Consider the following 11,838-nt stretch of genomic DNA (forward strand, 5'->3'; position numbering starts at 1 on the left):
GCTGAAATACAGCTCCGTACTTTCGTTGTTTTTTCTTACTTTTTGTCGAGGATGTGAATCATTTTGGAGGATACAATAGAAGCAGGAAATATGCATTAGTGTATAATATGCAGCAAAATCGCACAGTTTGAAAAAGTATTCAAAATTTATTAGCAAAATAGATTATATGAGATAATTTTCAAATAAATAACAAAATTAATTAATATAAATACATAAATAAATCAGTGATCAAATAATGTTTTCCCAAAACGAATTTTGTTCAGATGCAGTCCCATGTGTTCTGTGGATCAGTCCGTGGTTCTCCGGTGAGTAGCTTCGCTCACTGTTTCTTTCTTCTTTCCAAAAACTGTTGGAGCTTCTCCAAGCTGTGACGAACTTCCTTCCTCACAACCTCCCATGCGCATGCGCTCTGGCTCTAGGAAACGTTTGATGAAACCAGGTCCAGCTTCAATATTAATGCGTAATTCAATTCATTTTTCATGAAAATAAAAGTTATTAGTATATATATTTGCGTAAATTTCCACAGGAACAGTTAAACAGGCCACATTTCTAGGATAATGCAGTTGACATTTGTATGTTAGGATGAACATGTTTGGATACCTTTTCTTTTAAAAGCGTATTCAGTCTTTCAAAGTATGACTTCAGCCTCCCGTTGTCGTCTGAGGGACGCGTTCCATCCCCGGTGGATGTCATCTTGCTTCCAACCTTAATGAAACAAAGAAGATAATGAAAGCAGGAAGGCGTGTAGGATGTGTATACAATACACCGTGAGGACCGCGTACTTACGCATTGCTCCAAGTTTTCAGTTTGACGGGACAGCAGATTTTTCAAGAGCTCAAGCTTTTCAGGATCCCAAGTTGTGGAAGACAGGTCATTGTAGAAGATCTTTTCCACGTCTCTGAGAGCATCATATGCTACTGATGCGGCATCAGAATTCTGGAAAACAAATGATGGATATGCGTAAAGCAAATTACAGCTAATCAACAGTTTCGACAGCGGTATTATTCTTCACGCACTTTCAAAATAAAATAGCCTAAGGCTTTGTTAAAATAATTTGTCCTAACTGAAATACAAATATACGTACTTAGAGTCTGTGCTCCTAAGTAGCTTAGCGAATGGTGCCATCGGAACGTTTTACGCGTTAAACATCATCAATATAAATGATTACCTTCTTGAATTTGTTATTTGGCCTATTCCTCAAAGTTAAGGATGAGTGTTGATTGAATCCTGGCTTGCATCGGATCATATTCACATAATCAAATATTGCATTTATATAATTCCTGAGATTGCCAAACTACCTGAGGCTCGCTCGTGGTGTCGTAGGCACCCTCTGGAAACATGAGTTTGACGTTTTCTTTCAGGCATTCGGGTGGAAAACTTCCGCCCTGTAAGGGAATTGTTTTCATTATAGGCACAGAAAAGCTCAGAGTTGACCATGAATACACAACAATATTAAATTGTCCTCACCATGTCGGTCAGAAGCTGAATGCATTCTGCATTTAGTTTCCCCAGTTTATACTGCGTCCATTTGCATTGCAGTGAGACGGAGTGGTCCAAGAAGAGCAGAACCGCGCAGATGCTCCAGAACTTAAGCATGCACATTTTCAGTGATTAAATGAGCGCTTTTTTGCAGTAGAGCAGATCAATGAAATGCGATCGTTTCTGTTGCAACTGATGCCTAGTGCTGATTGGCACCATATTTATCGAGCTCTTTTGGACTTTTTTAAACCACTTTCTTTAATGTGGTTTAGTAGCTTACTGCGTAGGAACTTTGGGGTTAAAAGTGGAAAATTCTTAATTTTTAAAAAATGAATAGAGTAGTATTAATTATTTATTAAAACATTCCCGTGAGGAAATTACTTTCTCTTTTGTCTGCTATAATGGGATTCGAATTAACGTTAGGTAACGTTTGCTTAAGTGTCAGTTGATTAAAGTGGTTAGTTTCATTACGCGAGGATTCTGATGAAGTCCTGCCCAAAATATTGTGGTAAAATGCAGACCACGCGTTACTGCTTTAAATGTCTGTTAAATAATGATCTTTTTTCGATATTAAATTTGATGTTGGAAAACTGAACAGGCCGGATCTGCTATGAACTGCCACATGTAACTAATATGAATTTATGTTATCGACTTACGAATGGGAACACAATTTCTCATAACTTTTCAAATTAAGAGGTATATTATTTTCTTTTGAATTTGTATTTAATGCACGTATAGGACAACTCAGAAAGCTGTCTCTCCAACAAAAACTGTGTAGTTTATCATTAATTCTGTTAATAATATTTCTCCAATATATGAATAGACACACGACGTTGAATGAATTTTCAAGAATCCCTTTGAATTCCTTCAATAAGGTCATTTAAATAATCATTTCTTTTCGACGTTAAATTAGATGTTGGAAAACTGAACAGGCCGGATCTTCTATGAATTGCCAAATGTAACTCATATGAATGCAAGTTATCGTCTTACGAATGAGAACACAATTTCTCATAGCTTGTATATGTTGGAAGTATATTTTTATGAGATCTGTATTTAAAACAAGTATAGGACAACTATTCTATTGAAGAAGGAAAGTGCCCAACATGAGTAAATTCCCCCCAGGAAATTACTTTCTCTTTTGACTGCTATAATTGGATTCAAATTAACTTTAGGTAACGTTTGATTCAGTGTCAGTTGATTGAAGTGGTTAGTTTCATTACGCGATGATTCTGATGAAGTCCTACCCAAAATATTGTGGTAAAATGCAGACCACGCGTAAATGTTTAAACTTCTCTTGAATTTTATATTTTGCGATCATATCCTGTAATTTGAGTAATACTCTACCCGGATGACAACGGGCTTCCTTGACTGTCATTGGCCCTCATTCTGACAATCTCCGATCACAGACCTCAAAGGCAATCAGAACCCAAGAATCAAGGCTAGATACAGAAAGCGTTCTTATGACTGCACCAAGGAAGTTATTGAATTCACCTGATTGATCAGAAACGGCTGAGAAGCCAACTGTTCAACAATTACTTTTCGGCCTTTCAATGTATGAAAAAGGCATGTAATTCCCACATTGATCACCCGATATGGCTGTAAATACGCTCAAATTAAAGGTACAATTGGTAAATTCGGACATCCAATGGTAAAGAGAGGAATTGCAGTAGCAACAGCACCCTCAAACAACAACACTGATGATCCCTGCCCCTTCTCTATGAACGCGCTGACGTGCCACCCCATTGGCTGTGGCAATTAGAAACAATTTTCAACCATTCAATCATTCATTCATTAATTAATTAATTCATCATCCTAACCTGCTTATCCTGAACAGGGTCGCAGGGGGGCTGTCTATCCCAGCATACATTGGGGGAAGGGCAGGAATACACCCTGGACAGGTCGCCAGTCCATTGCAGGGCACACACACACCATTCACTCACACACTCATACCCACGGGCAATTTAGACTCTCCAATCAGCCTAACCTGCATGTCTTTGGACTGTGGGAGGAAACCCACGTGAATACGCGGAGAACATGCAAACTGCGCACAGAGAGGCCCCGGGCGACGGGGATTTGAACCCAGGACCTACTTGCTGTGAGGCGGCAGTGCTACCCATTGCGCCAATTTTCAACCAATGAGTTTTAATTATTGTACTTATTTTTAAACCGGAATTTAAGCACAATAAACACAAGCAGAGGGTGAGTCAACATATGTTGAGGAAATATTTTTTGTCTCTTTTCCTCCTCGTCCCTTTTACGTGGGTGAATTTGTATTGGCAGCAATGATGTTATAGAAATATTCAGAGTCAATAGTTGCTCATTAAAAAATCATTAGTTTAAAATAAAACAGATTAATCTGGGGAGTCTGTGTCCTCTGCACTTTCATAAAACAAACTGTACTTTGCAGCTCAATGTGTTTTAACAGACACACAGTGAGGACTGACTTAATCATTTTAACATCATTAAAAATGATTCTTCAAACATTATGGTGTATCATTGTAGTACTAAACAGCATTTGAAATATAGTATATAGATATATAGTAACATTTAGGAAAAGGAATTTTTGCACATGATTCTATATTCTAACCATTTCACAGTTTTAATGAAAGTATTTAAATCAAACTTCATCATTCCTGGTTTTCAATAAGGGCCTTTTGATCAAAGTTCAACACATGCCAGTGAGCCTCTTTTTAAGTGATAGGAAGGGATTGGTGGTGCAGTGGGTAGCACTGCCGCCTCACAGCAAGGAGGTCCTGGGTTCGAATCCCCGTCGGCCGGGGCCTCTCTGTGCGGAGTTTGCATGTTCTCCCCGTGTCTGCGTGGGTTTCCTCCGGGTACTCCGGTTTCCTCCCACAGTCCAAAGACATGCAGGTTAGGCTGATTGGAGAGTCTAAATTGCCCATAGGTATGAGTGTATGAGTGAATGGTGTGTGTGCCCTGCGATGGACTGGCGACCTGTCCAGGGTGTATTCCTGCCTTTCGCCCAATGTATGCTGGGATAGGCTCCAGCCCCCCTGCAACCCTGTCAGGATAAGCGGGTTAAGATAATGGATGGATGGAAGGGATTGGTCTTGTATCAATGTTTAACACAAATCATGCCTATGGTGCGTTTAAAGGTGATAGACTCTATTGCAATCTCATATATTTTGTTTCATTTGAAATTACAGTACAGTACAGAGGCAAAACAGTAATTGTACCACTGTACAAATGCTGTCGGACTGGACAGTAGGTTGGTATGTTGTCGTAATATTGAACACCGCGACTATTAATCTCCTTGCAGTTTTTTTCTTGATTAAACGGAAGGGTTTAGCGCAGTCAGCTTTTTCCGTTCTGAATTCGGCCACACTTTGGAAACGGGAAACCAGAAGATAAATAGAAACCGAAAGCGGAAATGTCACATGCATTACGGTGTATGTGGCTTATTTGACTTCAAAATTAACATTTTAGACAGCAACACTCGATTCGTTGGCTACTTGTTCTCTAATTGCCATTTCATGTTTTGTAATTTGTTGCCGTGATGTATTTTGGAAAAAGTATTTGTGCATTGCTCTTGCGTTTCCCCCACGTGACTTTTTCAAAGATATGGGCAGAAGGTTTACCCAAATTCAAGGAAACGGAGCGAGTTGACTCCCTCTTCGCAACTTCATGGAGAGTTGTGCGAAACAGCAACAATTTTCAGTCCTTATGGTTTTCATTCATATTTCCCCAAAAAATATCTGCATTTGAAGTCACCCATCCTTTTCTGCAGATTCGAGGGTTCTCTATGCCAATCTTATTGCCATAGAGAAACCTCTGAGAATAGATGGCAGCTAAAATGACAGCTAAAATATGACGTGTGTAGCTTTGTTCCTGTAAACTGTTCGTTGTGCTGGAACTTAGCTCCCGTATGAAGAGACTTTTGTTATTTCATTGATCTTTTTTATCGACCGCTGATTATGAGTATCTGAAATGAATTGTATGATCATGACATTGAAAAAAATGAGTGACAATTTGAGAATGTCCTTCTGCTCTCAAAATGGCATCTCTAGGCTGAGCTCATGTTTCCGCTCTGCAGGCAACCGCACACCGTGAGAACAATGACAAAGCAGGCTCTTCACAATGAAATTCATGCACTTTATTAAGTTTAGTAAATATAAAAGATTTTAAATTAAATAATAAATAAATAAATAAATAAATGAATAAATGAATAAATGAATAAATGAATAAATGAATAAATGAATAAATGAATAAATAAATACAGTAGAAAACACGTTTTACATTCATGTAAAAAAATATATGAATACAGAAAAAATGTTTCGCATGTTTGTACGAATAAATAAAATACATAAATCTATAAATAAATTCATAAATATTCAGATTAATACTGAAGGCACTGTCGATGTCAGATCCATGGAGCTCATGTTCTTTTCGGCCAAAGCAAGCTGTCTGACTTGTGTTCGATGATGAAAAGCAGGGTGCGGACAAGCTCCTTCCGCACGACTTCCCACGCGCAGAAAGAGTTCTGAGGAGAGAGGAGAGACCGTTAATATTTTCTGTTTGACTGAAAAACCTGAAACGTTGGATTGACGTAATTTTTCGTGTGCTCACATCTAAAAACTCGAATTGGACTCAACTTAGTTAAATTGAATTTAAAAAATGAACGAGTATACGTACTTAAATGTATCCTAGTTGTCTCGGATGAAAGATTTTAAATGTGGCCATTGAACACTCTCAAAATGCATTTTCTACACACTTGTTGTGTTACTATACTCTTCTGCTCCTTGAAACACATTTTGTGTTAAAGTTACTACTTGTATGATACCAATATACAATACACGTGTTACAAATGGAATTTTTAACAGACTGTGTTGAAAGCAACAGCAAATGTGTTGTCCTTATGTCTAGACACGGACGTGTGTTAAAAAATCCCACGTTGATCTGTTGAGTGAATTGGTTTTTTCAAGTTGATCTAACGTCTCACTTTTTTCACTGTAACAAGACTGGTTTAATTGGGAATGAAGTCAAATGTTTGGTGAATGTATGATTTTGTGGTGGTTTCTTATTCTTTCGACCATACCTTCTCTTGTAAAACCGCTGCCAGTCTCTCAAAATAATCTCTGAGTGTCGCAGTTCTGGCAGAGACGTCGGTGTGGTCAGAACCGTCACTCTCTGGCTTGCTTCGTCCCACCTGAAATAATCATCCATGACCCACCGAACACAATCATTATTATTTTTATCCTTATTTCATACAGATTACAGCAGACTTAAGTGCCTATTGTATTTTCACTATCAACCTTCAAATACAATCGTGGATCTGGACCCAGATAAATTATTAAAGATGGCAAATTTCCTATTGAACCTCAAACGAGGACTAAAAGTAAAATATATATTATGATTGCATCCAAGATACTTGTATTATGTATTTTTTTCCTCCTCCTGCATTGGTCTCAGGAGGTTAATGGCAATTTCACCATCCATCCATCCATCCATCGTCACCCGCTTATCCGGAGTCGGGTCGCGGGGGCAGTAGGCAAAGCCGGGTATTCCAGGCGTCCCTCTCCCCAGCAACGCATTCTAGCTCCTCCTGGGGGATCCCGAGGCGTTCCCTGGCCAGGAGAGATATATAATCTCTCCAGCGGGCTCTGGGTCTCCCTCGGGGTCTCCGCCCAGTTGGACGAGCCCGGAAAACCTCCAAAGGGAGGCGCCCGGGAGGCATCCTGATCAGATGCCCGAACCACCTCAATTGGCTCCTTTCGACGCGAAGGAGCAGCGGCTCTACTCCGAGCTCCCTCCGGATGTCCGAGCTCCTCACCCTATCTCTAAGGCTGAGCCCGGCCACCCTACGGAGGAAGCTCATTTCGGCCGCTTGTATACGCGATCTCGTTCTTTCGGTCACTACCCAAAGCTCGTGACCATAGGTGAGGGTTGGGACGTAGATCGACCAGTAAATCGAGAGCTTCGCCTTCCGGCTCAGCTCCTTCTTCACCACAACGGTCCGGTGCAACGCCCGCATTACTGCTGACGCTGCACCGATCCGCCTGTCGATCTCACGCTCCCTTCTACCCTCACTCGTGAACAAGACCCCGAGATACTTGAACTCCTTCACTTGGGGCAAAGACTCGTTCCCAACCCGGAGGGAGCAATCCACCGTTTTCCGGCAGAGAACCATGGCCTCGGACTTGGAGGTGCTGACTCTCATCCCGGCCGCTTCACACTCGGCTGCAAACCGCTCCAGTGCGTGCTGAAGGTCACGAATGATCAAAATATGTGACGCCTACAGCTAACAAATGTAGCCTCAATATATACGGAATAGCTATAGTTAATACATTTCAGTATTTTAGTGGTCACTTACACATTTGTTTTTTTCAACCAGGCCGTTGATGATATTTTGGAAGTTGTTTAACTTAGATTCATCCCACTCCGTCGGTAAGTCGTGGTTTTCAAACAGGGAGTTGATGCTGTGCAGAGTTTGATAAACGGCAGTCCGGACGCTGTCGTTCTGCTGTGGTGGGGAAAGGGATCATCATGATGGAAGAGCGCGGTGCAGGTGGACTTAAATGCGACATGTTCGTTCCCTCAGCCTCAGGTGAAGGCCGCAGGTTTGAGAGCGCGCTTTTACCTCAGCGGTTCCATTGGACGCAAAAGCGGACCCTGGAAAAGTTATGAGGACATTCTCATTGATGCATTCTCCTGGGAAAGTGCCCCCCTAAAATAGAAAGACGGGGAAAGGAGGACCAATAAGTCTTTCTTCATGTCAGCAAACTTCAGAGAGGATATGAAAATACATGTTTTAAAATGTACCATGTCTTTTAGAAGATTGTAGCAGGTCTGAATTCGGGTTCCATCCAGACGACAATTTATCGGCGCACTCAAAACCTGTGACACACAGAGCAGGGCGCATAGCCAGGCGCTGTTCTCGGGTGTCATGTTCATGATGTGATGGATGACCTGTATCAAAAGAATATCGTCACATTCAAATATTGGGCCCTGGAAAATGAAGCGCAATGACTATGAAGCATATTAAACAATAATTCGTTACCTTTGTGGTAGACTGTCCTTGATCTTCCCGCAATGTGGTCTGACTCCCGAATTCATGTCCTCCTGCGGTTTTTATACTTTAAAGATACATGTGTATGAAAAGTGAAAGAATTGAACACATATTTCATGAAAGTGAACGTAACTGGGAAGGTTCACCAAAGAAACCGCAGGGCATCCCTTTTCGAGTTGTTCAGTTCCCCTTCTTAACCTTAAAATAGATAGACGGTGCATCTGGTGCAGTTTGCTTTATTTTTGGTCATTATTTCCATGAAATATTTTATTGATAAAACGTTCTTGTGCTTCAGGTAGCGGAGGGAAACTTTGTTTCATTAAATGGTTCCTCTACGTAACCAGGCCGTCACTAACAGGAACCGTGTAAGCCCATGAACCGTTGAAGAAGATTTCTCGAGTCGAATTTGAAGGGCCAAGGATCCCATTAAAGAACTGGGAGAGGTGAAGATGCATCGGAGATGATATGCTACAGTTGGAGAGATGGGTGTTTGTGGCCTATATCTAATGTCATGGCATGTAAATATGAACTATAAATGTGGTATTGTCCTTGTTTGTGCGAAACTGCGATTGAAGATGTATGCTGATGAAGCCCGTTCTCCAATATCCGATAAATACCATGAACCTTAAGAGAAGAAAAAACATTCTCGATTAAGGAAAGATAATTTATCATTAGACTGGACCTTTCAGCAATATGTCTCGTAGCGAATCTTACTCAACGAAAACCCGCATAATTAATTAGTGTTTTCCAATGTCTACCTCCGCTTGCGGAAAATTACTAGCCTAAGATGTAACCAAAGTGAGCGAATCAGGGAAAGTAAAGCGAAGAAGAAACCGCAGGGATTCCGTTTTCGAGTTTTTCAACTGAACTTCTTAACCGTAAAACAGATAGAAGGTGCATCTGGTGCAGTTTGTTTTATTTTTGGCAATTATTTCTACGAAATATTTAATTCATAAAACGTTCTTGTGCTTCACTTAGCGGAGGGAAAGTTTAATGAAATGGTTCCTCTACGTAACCAGGCCGTCACCAACAGGAACCGTGGAAGCCCAGAAAATCTATTGATTCGGAAATGAAGGGCCAAGGATACCACTAAAGAAGTGGGAGAGGTGGAGATGCATCGGAGATGAAGTGCTACTGTTGGAGAGATGGGTGTTTGTGGCCTATATCTAATGCCATGGCAAGAAAATATAGGCCACAAACACCCATCTCTCCAACAGTAGCACTGATAAAGCCAGTATGCTGATATAGCCAGTTTTCTAATATCCGGTGAATATCATGAACCTTTAGAGAAGAAACGATATTCTCGATTCAGGAAAGATAAATTATCATTAGGTTGGACCTTTCGGCAATGTCTGGTAACCGCATCATTTATTCGTGTTTTCCAATGTCCACCTCTGTTTGCGGACTTGAACCTGATGAATCGTCGGGAGAGACTTGAATTGGAGAGCAGTGTGCAAGTGTACACCCAAGGATATAAATGATCTTGGATGATGATGTGTGGAGGATTGATCAGTGCCTCCGATATGATTTCCAGTCCCATTAAACACAACATAAGATGACCCCGTCGTGTTGTCGTTGCAAAGGGAGGATGCCCCAAGTACCATAACCAGGGTTGTGCATATGTGTGACATGTCTGGTAATATATTCATGACAAAAGTTTCATTTCTGTTCATTCTAGATAATCATTCACGTAGAATATTTCACATTCCACAGAGCGGAAATACAGCTCCGGAATTTCGTGGTTTTTTCTTAGTTTTTGTCGAGGATGTGAATCATTTTGGAGGATACTATATACGCAGGAAATATGCATTCGTGTATAATATGCAGCAAAATCCCACAGTTTGAAAAAGTATTCAAAATTTATTAGCAAAATAGATTATATAAGATCATTTTCAAATAAATAACAAAATTAATTAATATAAATACATAAATAAATCAGTGATCAAATAATGTTTTCCCAAAACGAATTTTGTTCAGATGCAGTCCCATGTGTTCTGTGGATCAGTCCGTGGTTCTCCGGTGAGTAGCTTCGCTCACTGTTTCTTTCTTCTTTCCAAAAACTGTTGGAGCTTCTCCAAGCTGTGACGAACTTCCTTCCTCACAACCTCCCATGCGCATGCGCTCTGGCCCTAGGAAACGTTGGATGAAAACAGGTCCAGCTTCAATATTAATGCGTAATTGAATTCATTTTTCATGAAAATAAAATGGTATTGCGCATTGACAGTTATTAGTATATATATTTGCGTAAATTTCCACAGGAACAGTTAAACAGGCCACATTTCTAGGATAATGCAGTTGACATTTGTATGTTAGGATGAACATGTTTGGATACCTTTTCTTTTAAAAGCGTATTCAGTCTTTCAAAGTATGGCTTCAGCCTCCCGTTGTCGTCTGAGGGACGCGTTCCATCCCCGGTGGATGCCATCTTGCTTCCAACCTTAATGAAACAAAGAAGATAATGAAAGCAGGAAGGCGTGTAGGATGTGTATACAATACACCGTGAGGACCGCGTACTTACGCATTGCTCCAAGTTTTCAGTTTGACGAGACAGCAGATTTTTCAAGAGCTCAAGCTTTTCAGGATCCCAAGATGTGGAAGACAGGTCATTGTAGAAGATCTTTTCCACGTCTCTCAGAGCATCATATGCTACTGATGCAACATCAGAATTCTGGAAAACAAATGATGGATATGCGTAAAACAAATAACAGCTAATAAACAGTTTCGACAGCGGTATAATTCTTCACGCACTTTCAAAATAAAATATCCTAAGGCTTTGTTGAAATAATAATTTCTCCTAACTGAAATACAAATAAACGTACTTGGACTCTGTGCTCCTAAGTCGCTGATTGTGGCATCGGAACGTTTTACGCGTTACACATCATCAATATAAATGGTTGCCTTCTTGAATTTGTTTTTTGGCCTATTCGTCAAAGGTAAGGATGAGTGTTGATTGAATCCTGGCTTGCATCGGATCATATTCACATAATCAAATATTGCATTTATATAATTCCTGAGATTGCCAAACTACCTGAGGCTCGCTCGTGGTGTCGTAGGCACCCTCTGGAAACATGAGTTTGACGTTTTCTTTCAGGCACTCGGCTGGAAAACTTCCGCCCTGTAAGGGAATTGTGTCCATTATAGGCACAGAAAAGCTCAGAGAAGTCCATTGCGACAATAGAATATAAAATTGTCCTCACCATGTCGGTCAGAAGCTGAATGCATTCTGCATTTAGTTTCCCCAGTTTATACTGCGTCCATTTGCATTGCAGTGAGAGGGAGTGGTCCAAGAAGAGCAGAACCGCGCAGATGCTCCAGAACTTCAGCATACACAT

The 11,838-nt window shown here is 40.6% G+C and overlaps 3 protein-coding genes across 3 annotated transcripts; all 3 read right to left on the minus strand.

Moving 5' to 3' along the window:
- Positions 1-319: 319 nt before the first annotated feature.
- On the minus strand, positions 320-1,602 carry LOC133115235 (interferon a3-like). Its single transcript, XM_061225044.1, has 5 exons — positions 1,468-1,602; positions 1,299-1,385; positions 787-936; positions 601-705; positions 320-415 (listed from the first exon to the last, which is right to left on the minus strand). The coding sequence occupies exons 1-5, from the start codon at positions 1,600-1,602 to the stop codon at positions 320-322; spliced, it is 573 nt and encodes a 190-aa protein (XP_061081028.1).
- A 4,273-nt stretch (positions 1,603-5,875) lies between these two features.
- LOC133114935 (interferon alpha-4-like) lies at positions 5,876-8,385 on the minus strand. The gene is made up of 5 exons (XM_061224628.1): positions 8,260-8,385; positions 8,078-8,164; positions 7,811-7,960; positions 6,536-6,646; positions 5,876-5,980 (listed from the first exon to the last, which is right to left on the minus strand). Exons 1-5 carry the CDS (start codon positions 8,383-8,385, stop codon positions 5,876-5,878), a joined length of 579 nt encoding a protein of 192 aa, XP_061080612.1.
- Positions 8,386-10,539: 2,154 nt separating this feature from the next.
- Positions 10,540-11,838, minus strand: LOC133115257 (interferon a3-like). The gene is made up of 5 exons (XM_061225069.1): positions 11,704-11,838; positions 11,535-11,621; positions 11,025-11,174; positions 10,839-10,943; positions 10,540-10,635 (listed from the first exon to the last, which is right to left on the minus strand). Exons 1-5 carry the CDS (start codon positions 11,836-11,838, stop codon positions 10,540-10,542), a joined length of 573 nt encoding a protein of 190 aa, XP_061081053.1.

Source organism: Conger conger, chromosome 16 (assembly GCF_963514075.1).
Source record: "Conger conger chromosome 16, fConCon1.1, whole genome shotgun sequence".
NCBI lineage: Eukaryota > Metazoa > Chordata > Actinopteri > Anguilliformes > Congridae > Conger > Conger conger.

What these genes read in the sequence shown, in the direction of transcription:
- LOC133115235 (XM_061225044.1), bottom strand. Translation starts at nt 1,602, where the DNA reads ATGTGCATGCTTAAGTTCTGGAGCATCTGCGCGGTTCTGCTCTTCTTG. An exon ending in TTCAGCTTCTGACCGACATG is followed by an intron (nt 1,386 to 1,467) that starts GTGAGGACAATT and finishes ATTCCCTTACAG; the next exon opens with GGCGGAAGTTTTCCACCCGA. An exon ending in ACACCACGAGCGAGCCTCAG is followed by an intron (nt 937 to 1,298) that starts GTAGTTTGGCAA and finishes TTTGTTTTCCAG; the next exon opens with AATTCTGATGCCGCATCAGT.
- LOC133115257 (XM_061225069.1), bottom strand. Translation starts at nt 11,838, where the DNA reads ATGTGTATGCTGAAGTTCTGGAGCATCTGCGCGGTTCTGCTCTTCTTG. An exon ending in TTCAGCTTCTGACCGACATG is followed by an intron (nt 11,622 to 11,703) that starts GTGAGGACAATT and finishes ATTCCCTTACAG; the next exon opens with GGCGGAAGTTTTCCAGCCGA. An exon ending in ACACCACGAGCGAGCCTCAG is followed by an intron (nt 11,175 to 11,534) that starts GTAGTTTGGCAA and finishes TTTGTTTTCCAG; the next exon opens with AATTCTGATGTTGCATCAGT.
- LOC133114935 (XM_061224628.1), bottom strand. Translation starts at nt 8,385, where the DNA reads ATGACACCCGAGAACAGCGCCTGGCTATGCGCCCTGCTCTGTGTGTCA. An exon ending in CGTCCAATGGAACCGCTGAG is followed by an intron (nt 7,961 to 8,077) that starts GTAAAAGCGCGC and finishes TCCCCACCACAG; the next exon opens with CAGAACGACAGCGTCCGGAC. An exon ending in TGGTTGAAAAAAACAAATGT is followed by an intron (nt 6,647 to 7,810) that starts GTAAGTGACCAC and finishes TGATTATTTCAG; the next exon opens with GTGGGACGAAGCAAGCCAGA.